This window comes from Carassius gibelio, chromosome A3 (genome assembly GCF_023724105.1).
Source record: "Carassius gibelio isolate Cgi1373 ecotype wild population from Czech Republic chromosome A3, carGib1.2-hapl.c, whole genome shotgun sequence".
Classification (NCBI taxonomy): domain Eukaryota; kingdom Metazoa; phylum Chordata; class Actinopteri; order Cypriniformes; family Cyprinidae; genus Carassius; species Carassius gibelio.
This window is the reverse complement of record NC_068373.1, coordinates 11,489,763-11,507,172: the sequence shown is the minus strand read 5'-3', so window position 1 is coordinate 11,507,172 and position 17,410 is coordinate 11,489,763. Positions and strand designations below refer to the sequence as shown.

The 17,410-nt window shown below is 43.2% G+C and overlaps 1 protein-coding gene across 2 annotated transcripts in view; it reads left to right on the top strand.

The window, feature by feature from the left end:
• scn4ab (sodium channel, voltage-gated, type IV, alpha, b) overlaps nucleotides 1–17,410 on the top strand; it is a 45,434-nt gene that overhangs the window by 14,802 nt on the left and 13,222 nt on the right. The window contains exons 2-4 of one of the 2 annotated variants that reach the window (XM_052543569.1): nucleotides 16,518–16,842; nucleotides 16,951–17,069; nucleotides 17,270–17,359. In XM_052543569.1, coding sequence (XP_052399529.1) covers nucleotides 16,573–16,842; nucleotides 16,951–17,069; nucleotides 17,270–17,359 — 479 coding nt within the window. In that variant the 5' untranslated portion in view covers nucleotides 16,518–16,572. Of the gene's footprint in view, nucleotides 1–16,517; nucleotides 16,843–16,950; nucleotides 17,070–17,269; nucleotides 17,360–17,410 lie in introns of those variants that run through there. The other variant, XM_052543563.1, reaches the window with a different exon arrangement.

The window sequence follows — 17,410 nt, the reverse complement described above, 5'->3', positions numbered from 1 at the left end:
CAGGATGGGTTGCAGGAGCTGTTAATGGTGTGAACGTTTGTTTGGAGAGGCATTCAGGGCTGGATGCAGGAGTTGTGAATGGTGTGAATGGTTGTGTGGGGAGGCGTTCAGGGCAGGTGATGGGTGTTCTTTCAAACCTGCAGTAAAACTCGTTCAGATCGTCTGCCAGTCGTTGATTCTCTACAGTGCTGGGGGGTGGTGTCTTGTAATTGGTGATCTTCTTTAGACTTTTCCACACTGATGCAGAGTCGTTGGAAGTGAACTGAGTCCTTATTTTTTCAGAATAATTCCTCTTTGCCACTTTGATCTCCTTTTCCAATGTGTATTTAGCCTGTTTATACAAGACATTGTCCCCCTTCAAGTAAGCATCTTATTTGGCCTGACGGAGCTGTCTGAGTTTTGCAGTGAACCACGGTTTGTCATTATTGTAAATTAGTTGAGTCTTTCTAGGAATACACATATCCTCACAGAAACTGATATATGATGTTACGGTCTCTGTGAGTTCATCCAGATCGGTGGCAGAGAGCACCTGTCCATCAAAGGCTCACCATCCAATCAGAGTAGATCACTGTTAAGCCCGCCCCCACGAGAGGTTTGTGTCAAAACACCAAACGAAAAACTGGGAAACGTAAGCGAAATCTGTGGCAATGAATTCAGAATCCACGAATAGCGAAAACGAATCTTTGAAAAACATTAACAAAGAATTAAAAGGTTAGTTCGCCCAAAAATGAAAATTATGTCATTAATAACTCACCCTTATGTTGTTCCAAACATGTAAGACCACCTTTTATCTTCGGAACACAGTTTAAGATATTTTAGATTTAGTCCGAGAGCTCTCACTCCCTCCATTGAAGCTGTGTGTACGGTCTACTGTCCATGTCCAGAAAGGTAAGAAAATCATCATCAAAGTAGTCCATGTGACATCAGAGGGTCAGTTAGAATTTTTTGAAGCATCGAAAATAATTTTGGTCCAAAAAATAGTAAAAACGACGACTTTATTCAGCATTGTCTTCTCTTCCGTGTCTGTTGTGAGAGAGAGTACAAATCAAAGCAGTCTGGATATCCGGTTCGCGAACGAATCATTCAGTTCACCAAATCGAACTGAATCGTTTTAAACGGTTCGCATCTCTAATACGCATTAATCCACAAATTACTTAAAATGTTAACTTTTTTTTAACCTCTTAAACCTCTTAAGCACAAATGCTATTTTGGGGATTTCCGTTTTTCCATTTTCTTTCCTAATTTGTAAAGCTTCCCATTCTTTCCTGCAAATGTGTAAACCCTGAAATTTGGTATCATTTTAAAGGAAACCCTTTGAAATTATATAAAACACTGTTGAAATTGATAAAAATGACAATATATGCTATCTGTGTTATAATAAATAGGGAAAAATTTATTTTATTTGTGTAAACTGAAGTTTGAAATAGTATAGCTCAGGCAATGAAGGGCCTAGCAACTTCAGACCAATGTCATGTGTGTCGGGTCTCGGGGCTAATCACCTGCCTTCTTGGTGTGTGTGTTTATCACTTGTCAGCTCACCGTGTCTACCTGTTTGAGTTTTCCCCGCCCTCCTTGTTTCTGTGTTGTGAACCTTAATTGCTCGCCACCTGTTTTCTATGTTCTTCTAATTTTATACCTTTATCATTCCCTGTGTTTCTCTGTCTATTGTCAGACTGTTGTTACTCGTTTCAATAGCTCGGATCTTCTAGCTGTTCTTAGCACTCACCTTTGTCGTGTCTTGTCCTCAGGCTCCAGTGTGTTTAGCTGATTTCTCTGCCCCCTGTTCTTACAAAGCGCAGAGCTCTTGGAAGCTTCCTGTCCTCATCACTCCGGTCTCAGCGATCATACGAATTGCCGTGGAGCGTTACTCATCGGCCGTGATTCATATGCTTCGACTATTCATCCAGTCACTACGAGTAATCCAGTGAACGTGACTCATCTGCTCTGACTCCTCTGCTTTAAATAAAGCCTTGTGTAAACCCGCATTTGAATCCTGCCCATTTCTCCTGACAATGTGTTTCCAGCACATGTAAGCTAATAGAGGAAAAAGGAAATTTCTTTCTATCCTAATCTATGCAAAAGTTATTCTATTCCAACTGAAGGAAGAAATAATACAATTTTTGTATAAAATTTTAGTCTAAATAAGTATGAAGTCGTCTTTTGCACACATGCAGTATGGAATAATGTGATATCTGTATATTATTTTACAGAAAACACTCAGAAGTTACATAAAAAGCTGCTGTTTGTGACAAATAGTATTATTTATGTTGTATCACATATGATGAACCATCTCAATACAATCTGCTTTTTTTGTGTGTGTGTTTTCTGAACAGTCTTTGAAAGAGGATAAGTCAAATTGCACACTAGCAACATGCATAAAATTATAAAAAATATCTGGTCTATCACAATCTAAAATAGAATCCACAATCTCCAGCTTCATATCATTTCATTTATGTCTATTATGGACTACGCCATCCAGTTCCAGACTTTAGCGGCGGCCTGTGGCTGGAATGAGAGCGCGCTGCGCGCCCACTTTCTTGAGGGGTTGGATTTTGCCATTTCAGATGAACTCGCGGCCATAGAGCTCCCGCGGGAATTGGATAATCTCATTAATCTCGCGCTCCGTATTGAGGGCCGTCTCAGCCGCCGCCGCAAGCAACGGCAAACTCCCGCCCCGTGGCGCCACCTAGAGTCTTCTTCAGCCAGTTCAGCCGGCCGACAGCCCTCGGAGGAGGAGCCCATGCAGTTGGGTCGTTTACGGCTTACACCACAACAGAAGCAGGAGTGTCTGTCGTCGGGGACGTGTCTATACTGCGGCGGGGTAGGTCACTTCGCTCTTCACTGTTCGTTAAAGGGCCAGGGGCCACCAGTGAGGCGGAGCGTCCTGGTGGGCACGGTTCTTAGTTCAAGCTCTCCTGCAGCACGGACTCAGCTGCCGTTCCAACTCTCCGTCCAGAGTCAATCTCACGCTGGACTCGCCCTTGTGGATTCAGGGGCTGAGGGGAACTTCCTCGATGCTGCTTCCGCCCAACGATGGAGAATACCACTTATCCCTTTAGTTAGTCCCGTATCAGCATGGTCATTAGCTGGCCGTCCCCTTACCACCATCACTCACATCACCCCCAACTTAAACCTTCATATTGCTGATAGCCATAGCGAGCTGATTGAGTTGTTTATTATTGATTCCCCTAAGGCCCCTTTAATTCTGGGACACCCATGGCTGCATAAACACAATCCTCACATTGACTGGGTCAACAATTCCGTGTTAGCCTGGAGTCAGTCTTGTCACGTGTCATGTTTGGGTGCTGTTTTTCCTCCTGTCTCTGTGTCTTGTCTTCCTCAGGAGGATCCCTCTGACCTGTCCGGTGTTCCTGCGGAGTACCATGATCTTCGGGCGGTCTTCAGTAAGGCCCGGGCCACCTCGCTACCCCCGCATCGCCCCTACGACTGTGCCATTGATCTTCTCCCGGGCTCTTCTCCGCCTAAGGGTCGTTTATATTCCCTTTCGGGTCCTGAAAGAGAGGCCATGGACAAATATATACGTGAGTCACTTCAAGCTGGGCTCATCCGCCATTCCTCCTCTCCCGCTGTTGCAGGTTTTTTCTTTGTTCAGAAGAAGGACGGCTCCCTGCGCCCCTGTATTGATTACAGAGGTTTGAATGACATTACTATTAAGAACAGGTACCCCCTACCTTTAATGTCTTCTGCTTTTGAATTATTACAGGGAGCTCGCGTCTTCACCAAGTTAGACCTGCGCAACGCCTACCACTTGGTGCGCATTCGGGAGGGGGATGAGTGGAAGACGGCGTTTAACAGTCCTTCGGGTCACTACGAGTACTTGGTTCTTCCGTTTGGTCTTACCAATGCTCCAGCCGTTTTCCAGGGACTCGTCAACAGCGTGTTGGGTGACATGATCAATCAATTTGTCTTCGTGTATTTGGATGATATCTTGATTTTCTCCCCTTCTCTCCAATTACACACCCAGCATGTCAGACGGGTTCTCCAGCGATTACTAGAAAATCAGTTGTTTGTCAAGGCGGAGAAGTGCGAATTCCACGCTGAGTCAGTTACGTTTCTTGGCCACATTATTTCCACGGAGGGGATCAAGCCAGATCCTGCTAAGATTGAAGCTGTTGCCCAGTGGCCGGTCCCTGACTCCCGGAAGGCTCTGCAGCGATTCCTGGGTTTTGCCAACTTCTACCGGCGATTCATCAGAAATTTTGGTCAGATCGCTGCACCGCTCACAGCCTTAACCTCCACCAAGGTGTCCTTCAGATGGAACCGGGAGGCGCAGGTAGCCTTTGACATTTTAAAGTCCCGTTTTGTCTCTGCACCTGTTCTGTTGGTTCCAGATCCTGAGGCCCAGTTCATTGTTGAGGTTGATGCTTCGGACGTCGGGGTTGGCGCAGTTCTATCTCAGCGTTCCCTCCACGATGGGAAGCTCCACCCTTGTGCATTCTTCTCTCGTCGTCTCAGCCCTGCAGAACGTAACTACGACATCGGCAATAGAGAACTGTTGGCGGTACGATTGGCCTTGGGTGAGTGGCGTCACTGGTTGGAGGGGTCAGTGCAGCCCTTCTTGGTCTGGACGGATCACAAGAACCTGGAATACGTCCGTTCGGCCAAGAGGCTGAGCTCGCGCCAGGCCCGTTGGGCGCTCTTCTTTGCCAGGTTCAACTTCACCCTCTCGTACCGGCCGGGCTCTAAGAACACCAAACCTGATGCCCTCTCTCGTCTGTTCGGTGCTCCAGGGGGGGAGGTTGCGGCCGAGGCCATCCTTCCTGAGGGGGTGGTGGTCGGGGCTCTTTCATGGGGTATCGAGCTGCGAGTTGAGGAGGCCGGTCGAGGGGTGCAGGTGCCAGGAGAGTGCCCGGCGGGCAGGTTGTCGGTGCCGGCTGCGCTGCGCTCTGAGGTCCTTGAGTGGGGTCACTCATCCAGGTTAGTCTGCCATCCAGGTATTCGGAGAACGTTTTCTGCCATCCGACAGCTTTTCTGGTTGCCTACTATGGCCGCCGATATTAGACAGTTTGTGTTGGCCTGCCCCACATGTGCCCAAAGTAAGCCAGTCAATCGTCCTCCTGATGGTCTGCTAACCCCTCTCCCTATCCCTTCCCGTCCTTGGTCACACATTGCCCTTGATTTCGTCTCTGGGCTTCCTCCGTCGAAGGGTAACACTGTTGTTCTCACGGTGGTGGATCGCTTTTTTAAAGCTGTTCATTTTATCCCCCTGCCCAAGCTGCCCTCCGCCCGGGAGACCGCCCAACTGGTGGTGGACCACGTCTTCCGTCTCCATGGGTTTCCGGTGGATGTGGTTTCTGATAGGGGTCCCCAGTTCGTCTCCCAGTTCGTCTCCGAATGCTCCGCTGTCTAGCATCCAACAATCCGAGTTCCTGGTGCCAGCAGCTCTCCTGGGCAGAATACGCTCATAACACACTTCCGGTGGCCGCGTCAGGTATGTCCCCTTTTGAGTGTTCTGTTGGTTATAACCCACCTCTGTTCCCGTTACAGGAACCCGACGCAGCGGTTCCATCCGCCCTGGCTTTCGTCCAGCGCTGCCGTCGCACCTGGGAGAAAGCCAGGAGGATTCTGATCCAAACCTCTGGCCGAACCAAGACCGCAGCTGATCGTCGCCGATCCTCTCCTCCTGCCTATGTGTGTGGTCAGCGGGTTTGGCTTTCTACCAAGGATCTGCCTCTCCGGGCGCCTTCTCGTAAGCTGGCACCCAGATTGATTGGGCCATTCCGCATCACCAAGGTGGTTAGTCCGGTGGCGATCAGGCTCAAGCTCCCTCCAACTTTTGGTCGGGTTCACCCGGTGTTTCATGTTTCCAGGGTCAAGCCGGTGTTCTCTTCCCCCCTTAATCCTGCTTGTAGTCGGCCCACCCCCCGCCCCCTCGTCTTGTGGATGGATCTCCTACCTATACGGTTAAGAGATTACTCGATGAGCGGCGCCGCGGCAGGGGGTTTCAGTATCTTGTGGACTGGGAGGGGTATGGTCCAGAGGAGAGGTGCTGGGTGCCGTCCCGGGACATTCTGGACCGCTCGTTGATTGAGGACTTCCAGCGACATCGAGGTAGGGCCCTTCCTAGAGCGTCAGGTGACGCTCCTGGGAGGGGGGGTACTGTCGGGTCTCGGGGCTAATCACCTGCCTTCTTGGTGTGTGTGTTTATCACTTGTCAGCTCACCGTGTCTACCTGTTTGAGTTTTCCCCGCCCTCCTTGTTTCTGTGTTGTGAACCTTAATTGCTCGCCACCTGTTTTCTATGTTCTTCTAATTTTATACCTTTATCATTCCCTGTGTTTCTCTGTCTATTGTCAGACTGTTGTTACTCGTTTCAATAGCTCGGATCTTCTAGCTGTTCTTAGCACTCACCTTTGTCGTGTCTTGTCCTCAGGCTCCAGTGTGTTTAGCTGATTTCTCTGCCCCCTGTTCTTACAAAGCGCAGAGCTCTTGGAAGCTTCCTGTCCTCATCACTCCGGTCTCAGCGATCATACGAATTGCCGTGGAGCGTTACTCATCGGCCGTGATTCATATGCTTCGACTATTCATCCAGTCACTACGAGTAATCCAGTGAACGTGACTCATCTGCTCTGACTCCTCTGCTTTAAATAAAGCCTTGTGTAAACCCGCATTTGAATCCTGCCCATTTCTCCTGACAATGTGTTTCCAGCACATGTTAGCTAATAGAGGAAAAAGGACATTTCTTTCTATCCTAATCTATGCAAAAGTTATTCTATTCCAACTGAAGGAAGAAATAATACAATTTTTGTATAAAATTTTAGTCTAAATAAGTATGAAGTCGTCTTTTGCACACATGCAGTATGGAATAATGTGATATCTGTATATTATTTTACAGAAAACACTCAGAAGTTACATAAAAAGCTGCTGTTTGTGACAAATAGTATTATTTATGTTCTATCACATATGATGAACCATCTCAATACAATCTGCTTTTTTTGTGTGTGTGTTTTCTGAACAGTCTTTGAAAGAGAATAAGTCAAATTGCACACTAGCAACATGCATAAAATTATAAAAAATATCTGGTCTATCACAATCTAAAATAGAATCCACAATCTCCAGCTTCATATCATTTCATTTATGTCTATTCTGTATGGTGTAAAGATTGGGAGACCTCGCCTGTCTCAATCATATATAATATTTAATATTTTATCATCGTGTCTGTTTGTTTTGAATCAAAATCAGCGCTAAATCCGCTCCGCGAAGCTTGTACGCGAACTTCGGAGCGTCAACAAACAAATTTATGTTCATCCACCCAGTACTGTACTGTTTACTGTACCTTCACTGAGATGCAGTCAAGTACTGCACAATTATGAAAATAAACAGATTAGCTTATTGTTAGCGGAGCTTGTACAAAACGCTTTATATCTCAGCAATGGAAGCACGCAGAAACTTAAAAATGGTCTTGTTTGAAAGAAGAGATTCTAATCTAAAAGATTATATCGAGTATATAGGTATGTGTGGCTGTTTGCGGCTGACTGAAGCGGTGCTAAGATGGATAAATAATAATAATAGTTACATCGCGATTCTGTTGAAGATCATTCGATCTGTGATTGTCACACAATAAAATTATCTACATCATCAGATTCCTGAGAATGAGCTTTCTTGTGATATATGACTTGACTGTTTTGTGAAAAATATTTTAAATACACATTCTTATGAAAAAAATATTCGCAATCGTTAGACAGAAATTTATGAGGGGGGGGGGATATATTTCTTAGCTTAATTTGACTACTTTATGTATCATAAAATGTATCATCTTTGTAAAGAAAACACTCTAAGCTTTCAAATGAACCCATATATGGGCTGATACCATATAAGGAAGGCTTTGCAAATGAAACACTAACATTTTGCATGCTATTTTTGGACCTGGTACCTGGTCTGCAGAGTTTAATGTGGCTGACACTCCCTCTGAGTTCAAACAAACCAATATCCCGGAGTAATGCATGCACTCAAACAGTACACTGACTGAACTGCTGTGAAGATGAACACCGAGCCGAGCCAGATAACGAACAATAGACTGACTCTTTCACGAGTGAAGAACCAGTTGCATCAGTGTTCGGATCACCAGTAGTTCTTTCGGACAGTTCGATTCAATAAACCGGTTGAAGAAAATGGTTCACCAGTTCTTTTGCGCTCGACATAATGGCGTCATTTGTGATGATTGCCCTTGATTCAAGCCTTCGATTTACCCGCGCTCATAACACTAGCACAAAATCAGTTCAGAATCAGTCACCAAAAGAATCAGTTCAGTTCAGACGCTCTGTGTGTCGGTCTACTTCACGCTGAATCACACATGCACAGTATCATCAGCTCCTCGGTTCACGAATCGGACGCATCTGAAAGAAACGGTTCTTGACTCGCGAACAAGAGATTAGAGATGCGAACCGTTTAAAAAATGATTCAGTTCGATTTGGTGAACTGAATGATTTGTTCGCGAACCGGATATCCAGACTGCTTTGATTTGAACTCTCTCTCACACAGACACGGAAGAGAAGACAATGCTGAATAAAATCATTGTTTTTGCTATTTTTGGACCAAAAAGCATTCTAACTAACCCTCTGATGTCACATGGACTACTTTGATGATGTTTTTCTTACCTTTCTGGACATGGACAATATACCATACACACAGCTTCAATGGAGGGACTGAGAGCTCTCGGACTAAATCTAAAATATCTTAAACTGTGTTCAGAAGATAAAAGGAGGTCTTACATGTTTGGAACAGCATAAGGGTGAGTTATTAATGACATAATTTAGATTTTTGGGTGAACTAACCCTTTAAGCATATTTGAAGAGCGTAAATTTTTTTCATTTTCATTGTGTTTTTCTTCTCTTGTAATGGCATATTTTTGATAGTTTCTGAAAAAGTTACGTTCAGTTTTATAAAGTTTCATTCATTATTATTGAAACAAATGTATTTCCATATTATTATCAATGTTGAAAACCGTTTCATATCTTTGTGTAAAACTGATACGTTTTTTTTCAAGGTCCTTTGATGAACAGCAAGTTCAGTAGAACAGAATTCGTGGCATAATGGTTAAATTGCCGGACATGTAACTTGAAAGTTGTGGGATCAAGTCTCAGATCCAACAGGAATTGTCGGTGGTGGGAGTGAATGATCAGTGCTCTCTTCCATCCTCAGTACCAAGACTGAGGTGAGACCGTTGAGCAAGGCACCGAACCCACGACTGCTCCCCAGGTGCCGCAGCAAAAATTGGCTGCCCACTGCTCCGGGTCTGTGTGTTCACGGCGTCTGAGTGTGTGCACTCTGGATGGGATAAATGCTGAGCACTAATTCTGAGTATGGGATTCCACGTCACATCACTATTTAAATGAAACTGTGGTGAAAAATATTAATTCTAACATTAATTAAAACCATGAAAGCATGGAACAAATCATAATAATATTTTTTATGTATTAATAAAATAAAACTTATTTTGTATATAATTTTTATTTAGTTTCATTAGGCTTCATTAAGTAATTGATGTTATTATTTAATCATTCTTAATTTATTTAATAATCATATTTACAGCTTTCCAAGAAAATGGAACACCTGACCCAGTGTCATTTCCATCTCAAAATAATAAATAAATAAAAATTAAAAATCCTTCCAAATTTCATTTACAAATTGTCGTTTCGCAAAATGTTTACAGATGATGTAATTGTGCTTTAATTGTTTATATGTTTAAATGATATATACTGTTAATTGTTAGCTATGAAATTAGCCTTAACAAAGTTGTAGTAAAACAAAACAAAAAACTTAAATTTTATGCACGACTGTTTCGTGAACCTAGGAGAAGAGGTAATTCTGACTTTGCTACGACAATCTGGCACTTCTGAATCAGTTACTGTTAGTATGTTTTGTTATTAGTTTAAGTATTTGCTATTGAATGTTCAAATGCTAAGTTTTGCACATTGCGTGTGTGTATGTGTCTGTGTGTGCGTGTGTGTGTGAGAGAGAAAGATAGAGACAGGGTCACAAGTAGAGTCAGCTGTCTTAACCGTCCGTGGCTTGTGTACTACAAACACATACGAGCGTCATCACTGTGTCTGTCACACGACTCTATTCCCCTTTCGGCTTGAACAAATGGTAAAACTAAGGAAATTATTAACTGTCTTTACATTTATTTTGAAAGATGAAGCTCGCAATTATGGAATGGGGGCGTTACATTTCCGCGGAGAGCTTGTGGTGATCAGCCAATCACAATGCACTGGGTCAGCTGGCCAATCAGAGCAGACTGTGCTTATCGGAAGGAAGGACTTTGTAGAAAACGACCCATTTTGATAGAGGCTGGACATCAAGGACCTACAATAATCTACAGTATTTGAAAAATAATGTGTTTTTTGAACATTAAAGCATGTCAACATATTCTGTTACGGAAAATAATGATCTTTAAAAAAAGCATCAAATGACCCCTTTAAATTTGCTTATTGAAAGAACAGTAGCAGCAGCATGGTGTAACATTTATTTGAAACGCGTGTATTTGGTACTTGCTACCTTATATCTTTGCTCTTTCCTTTCATACTTTTCATGGCTTTGGAAAACTTTTCTCAGATGTTTCTGTGCGTCACTTTTTGTATAACTCTGGGTCATTGACACCAAGCTTCGTTGCTAATTTTTTCTATGAATTAAATGCTTTCCCTGAATCTTGTAATTATGTACGCGAGTAATCGTACAAGCGTAGATATATCTGTGCCAGCTCAACTATTCTCCATTCAGAATAGCTCAGTTATTCTACACTCCAGTGTATTCATGTTGCTAGTGACTAGGCCAGAGATATTGTTCTCTTGCCTTACCTCCATTGAATGAGAAACGAACCTGGGAAAAAAAAAATTGCATCAAAAAAGGTGGAGTTTCTGAATACACCCACTGAGTGTGTAACCACCACGGACCAATGGAAGCTCGAAGGGGCTTTGAAGCCAAAACGAGCTCCCCCAGTAAGTTCTCTTTGGTAAGCTGTTTCAAAATGCCCACGCGGGGATTAAACGAAACAGGGCATCCGCCACACTCTTTGCCGAGATGTTGCGGAGCGCCACTGCCTCAGGATATCGTGTTGCGTAATCCACTAAGACCAACGTGAAGCGATGTCCCCGTGCCGATCGTTCTATCGGACCAATGAGGTCCATACCAATTAGCTCGAAGGGGATCTGCACTAGGGGAATAGGGCGTAATCGCGCTTTTGGGGTGGCCGGTGGGTTTACCAACTGACATTCCCGACAAGACGCGCACCACCTGAGCACGTTCTCATGAATGCCAATTACTCCACATTATGCTTTTGGCCCCTAAATTTAATGGCTATGGCCTTTACGGGGTATTCCACTGTATCCCCATGCAAACACCTCACCTTAACCATGCGGCCCGTATCCAATGCCCCGGATTGTATCAGGCTTTGATGGATGGAGGTCTGGTTACAACCTGAATCCACCAAAGCCTGATAGGTACCCCCCTTAATACTCACGGGTATTTGGTACAGCCCGGCTTGATCGGGGTCAACCTTCCCACCTCCATGACTGGGCACCTATCCACAAAGTGGCCTGGATCCCCGCAACGCCAGCAGGCCGGCCCAGGCCTCCTCACCGCCCTAGTGGCCGGAAGTGGGTCAGGGGATTGGCGTGGGGAAGCAGTAGAGGGCTCCTCAGTCCCCCCTCGTTGGGGTGCGGCCATTCCCCGCTCAGGGCCTCGTGCCCCAGCTGCGGGCTCTATCCCCATCCTCCAGCGGGGGCTGGGCCTCGGTGGCCCCACCCAACGGGACCTAGGGAGAGGGACAGATTTCTTGGTGGGGGGGAGGGTGAGACAGGGGAAGAGAGAGAGAGACAGACAGAAGGAAGGTGCTTGCCAACCCCGGAGCATGCCGCCAGCTAGTCTTCCACCAGTTGGATGGCCAGATCCAACGATGTCGGGCGGTGGCACTGGACCCACTGGGCGGTCTTCTATGGGAAGCGGAAGATGAACTGCTCTAGCACCACCACATTGATGATGGTCTAGCCTTCGCTGCCTCCGGCCAACAGCCATTTGCGGCACGAGTCCCGGAGCTGCTGTGCCAATACAAAGGGCCGGCCCGCTTCGCTCAGCTCCAGCGACCGGAAGCGCTGCCTGTGTTGTTCATGGCTGAGGCCGACCCTCTGGAGGGTGGCTCTTCTCAGGTCGGCATAGACCAGGAGGTTCGGGACGGGCAATTGTTGTGCCGCCTTCTGGGCCTCCCCCGACAGCAGTGGGATCACCTGGATGGGCCAGCTGTCACCCACATGCCTCGGCCGTCCTTTCAAACAGGTCCAGGAACGCATCTGGGTCATCTGTGGGTCCCATTTTCGCGAGCAGCATGTGGGGGGAGGGGCCGGCGTAGGGGAAGGCTGCACCCATCCGACCCTCCCGGTCCAGCAAGCTCTGGAACAGCTCGCGGCCCTCCTGATGGACCTGCATCATGGCCTGGAACCAATGTTCATGGTCGGCTCGCAGATCCAGCAGGGCCTTGTGATGTTCCTGGTGCAGGCCCGCAAGCGATGTTATAATGTCTGCAAATTGCGTAGGCGATGGTCCTGACGGAGACTGCATGGCGGAAGTGTTCTCCTTCCTCCCGGGTTTCGGCACCAGTGTAGTAAAGTTCAGAGTCCTCAGCTCTCTTGTCCTTCTCCGGGTGTCGTGCAGCTTAAATACCGGTTCCCCACGCCAATCACTGCAACGAGATCCAGCTGTTACTTGTCTCTCACCTGAACCACTTACCACCGCTCGTCTCTTCATTCGCTCTCCCGTTGCAGACTTTGCTAAACCACGCCTCCCCCGCCACATAGAGCTTCTTTAATGGATCTGGTGAACAACTCTTTGACATTGCCATTTTAATTTAATCATGTATGTGTGTGTATGTATATTATTATTATTTTGATTATTATTTAAAAAAATATGACAGTTAACCAATTGAAAATGACAATATTTCATAATAAAAGCCCCCAAATGAGGATAAATCAGAGACATTACTTTGGCAGGTGAACATTGCATAAAAAAATTAACAATTATATGACGAGGACATGAAAATTAACTGTATGACAGGAATGAGCAAATTTCTCAATTCAATTCAATTCAAGTTTATTTGTATAGTGCTTTTTATGATACAAATCATTGCAAAGCAACTTTACAGAAAGTTAAGTTTCTACAATATTTAGTAGTAGCTTATACATGGTGACTGTCAGTTTATGTGCAAATGACAGGAATTTTCCGAAAAATGAATACAAGACGTAGTCAACCAGACAATAAACACTATTAACAGCAATTATTATATTATGCAATCACACTTGTAGCAATATTTGTTAGTTCTGTATGTTGTTTCGGGGTTAGCATCATCTGAGGTCCTCTGCGGGTCAGCATCATCTCTTATCAGTTGTTCTGGATCCAGACTGGAGCTTGTGTAAATCCTAGTTACCACGGGATGTAAATCTTGTGGCAAAACAGAGAAACAAATAGAGACATAATTAGCATAGCTGCTGTTCCAACAAAGTAAAATTAATTAGTTCAACCCAAGCTAAAGAATATGAATGTGCATTTGATCAGACATAACTGCAGTACAAGATTATGAGATTCATTATTTGAATACTTTGCGAAAGAGATGCGTTTTTAAACAGAGAGAGTGTGTCTGAACCCCGAACATTATCAGGAAGAAAGGCAGACAGAAAGCACAAACGCAAGCATGCATGATCAGAAGGAGACCAGACTGGCACAGTGAAGCCCAATAGTTGTAGGAAAATATCAACAGTCATCCATATCTGGCAGCCAAGATGAAAAATAATCTGCCAGGAGCATGTTTGGAGGAGGGAACAGTTGAGGTGGCTTGTAGTCCAGTACATGTAACCCAATCTAACTGTTTTACAGTCCTCTCGAAGGCCCTGTCCCAAATGGAGCACTTGATGTGCATTTGCAGTCTTGCAAGATTGAGAAGTCCACAAGAATGTAGTGTGTAACATTTGACATTTTAGGCTTCAGAAGGGCGTTATGTGTCCTTGATGTGGCCTTTTACCAGCCCCACACTGATGTGAGTGTGCACTCAGGCCTCAGGGCGGCATTTTTAGGAGGGGACAAACTGAAACTTTCTGCCTTTGTAGTGAAACTGTTGTGTACAGTGTGAAGTCTTGATAAAAGAGAGGAAGAAAAGGAAGATTATTGGAACAGAGGGCACAGAAATGTGTTTGGTGTATGTATCTAAATATCTGAATACTAAAATTTGTGTACAAATTTTACACACAAACACACACACACGTATATGTACAATTTGTACACAAATTATATATATATACATACATATATATATATATATATATATATATATATATATATATATATATATATATATATATATATATGTATCTCTCTCTCTCTCTCTCTCTCTCTCTCTCTTTATATATATATATATATATATATATATATATATATATATATATATATATATATATATATATATATATATATATATAAATTAAGATATTTAGATACATCATAAGTTACATGAAAAATATTTATAATGTTACAAAAGATGTATTTTCTAGAACTGTATTCATCATAAAATCCCCCCCCCCCAAAATTATTACAGTTTCTACAAAAATATTAGGCAGCACAACTGTATTCAACATTGATAGTAATAAGAAATGTTTATAGAGCAGCAAATATTAGCATATTAAATGATTTCTGAAAGATCATGTGATACTGAAGACTAGAATAATGATGCTGAAAATTCAGCTTTGCCATCACCGGAATCAATTAAAATGGTAAAATATATTCTAATATAAAATGGTTCTTTTAAATAGTAATAATATTTCATAATGTTGTTTTACTGTAAGTAAGTGTGTTTCTGGATAGATAGATGGTGGGCGGGGAGGAATTTAGCAGGAGGCGGGGCTTGTTTATCAGCACAATGTAAGCGAGCAAACACACGTCAGGAATGAGTGCAGTCACCAGTAACCCGATGCTTTACAGGGTGATGGCCTACAGCAGCTGCTGAGGTACTGCATGATTCCTCAACTTCAATCCCTCCCAACTTCAACCCGACACTCTAAATCATAACAAATTCATTAAATTCACTAAAGCACAATGCTTTATTAAAAATATCTACACAGATATTCTCCAGGCCAAATAGTGGACATTACGGTTCAGGAAATAAACATTTGTCAGCGTAGCAGCATAGACTTACACTTTTAAAGAACTGGATTCTCATACTAAACTATGCCAAAGTAAAAAAAAAAAAAAAAAAAGTTGGTCATGTAATGGAGTATTTCTGTGCCAAATACACTCCTTCAGGGAGACGAGCTGTGTTTCATTGTTATAAATGCTGTTTAGGTAATGTGATGCAGGAGCGATAAGAGACAGTTTCCCATCCACTGTAAAGTTTTTGCTGTTCAAACCTCATCACTAAGAGAAAACGCCAATGAGAATTGCCTAGTGGATTTTGCATGCAGAGTCACTTCTCGTGCCTACGGATATATAAAGCGGCACTGAGGAGCCGAGAATGTGTTCCTGCATCAGCGAATGATTCTAGTTTCATTTCATAACATTGAAGATGTACTTAAACGATAATGAATGTTGTATTGTTATTATAATGTGTTGTAAGATTAACATTATAACTTTTTCCTTTCATAATTAGACACGTAAATGACTGATAAATGTCTTTTCTAACTGTTATGAACACATTTGACAGCGAGGGTTGTCAGGATTTAATCTCTTAAAGTAGAAACTTGCTCAATAGTAGACAACCTGATGAACTGGCCCTCAGTTGAATCTTTGTGTGCTGAATTGTTTTGTAGCTGTGAGGGGACAGGGACTCATCCTGGTGACCCAAATATAAAAAAGTGGCCCACAAACTTCAGCACACAAAGTTACATTCTTCCATTTGAGAGCTTTTAACTGTACGCAGTATTTGGGGACACAGCAGCCATGCCTAAGTGAAAGATAAACCTGATGGAGGTTTGGCGTAGAATTCGTGCTGCTCACCCAGATAGAGCTAAGAACCTAAAACTGTGGTCTCATCAACTGTAAGTTTCAAAAATGTTAAATGTACAGTGATGTACGGTTTATTTAAACTGGAACATTATGCTTTGAATTTTGGTTTTTTGTTTAAAAAAATAATTCTGTCCTGAAAAAAGAAAGAGCCTTGTATGTAAGACTTTTTGTAACTTTGAGAAATAAAGTCACCTCACTATACTGTATGAAGAGTTGGATCTTTCTAAAAAGCACTAAATAAATAATGCATGTGTGTGTGTGTGTGTTTTATCAGTATTATTTTATGAATAGAGCAAAAAGAACAGTATTTGAAATAGAATGTTTAAAATAGAATGTAAAAATCTTTACTGTGATACTGTTAATTCATCATTGTGGTATAAAAGTATTAATTTATATATAAAAAAACACTCATCTCAAAATAGCCTGTTTTATTTGTAACTTTGAGTCATGGAAAATCTAATGTATGTGTGCAGAAATTAAGCTGTGATATGTATGTTTTTCTTTTCTCTGTCCCTGCAGAGCACAACTGAGAGACCCTGAAGTGGTGGCAGCCCTCCTTCAGCAGAATGTCAAGATGGCGAGCCTGCTCCCTCCCCCAGGTGCCGATGTCTTCCACCCGTTCACTTTGGAGTCGCTTGCCGAGATCGAGCGGCGGATGGCAGAAGAAGCCACCGAGCAGGAGCAGATGAAGGCCCTGAATATCGAGGTGCCTGAGGAGGATCTGCCCAAACCCAGAGGTGATTTGGAAGCAGGAAAGGTCCTACCATTCATCTACGGAGACCCTCCACCAAATCTCCTCAATGTTCCTCTTGAAGAGTTGGATCCATTCTACAAAGCAAAAAAAGTCAGTGGCAAAAGCGAAATACCAAAACCCAGATTATTACAGATCTGGCTTATCAGAACATAATATTTATTCCACAAGAGATTTTGTGTCCCTTTTTCTGTTTTGCAGACATTCATCGTCGTCACCAAAGGGAATACAATATACCGATTCAACGCAGAACCTGCATGCTACATTCTAAGTCCATTCAACCCTATCCGACGAGTGGCCATAAGGATACTCATACATTCATATCCTTCATATTCAATACAACCCATGAAAATAGTTATATATAATGTCATTTTATGTATGTATATCAACATATATATATAACAGTTTTGTTTTATTTCCATATATGATTTAAGTTGACATCTTAACTTTGTGTAATATTTTGACATCTTGTCGAATTTCACAAATAATTTCTTCTAAGTTCTCCTTTACATCACAACAAATTATTTAGCATGTTCATCATGATAACCATCTTGTCAAACTGCGTGTTCATGACGATGGGTGACCCTCCAGCATGGAATAAAATAGTAGAGTAAGATTTGCACCATATTTCCCAAATCTGTCTGTCATTTAATTAAAATTC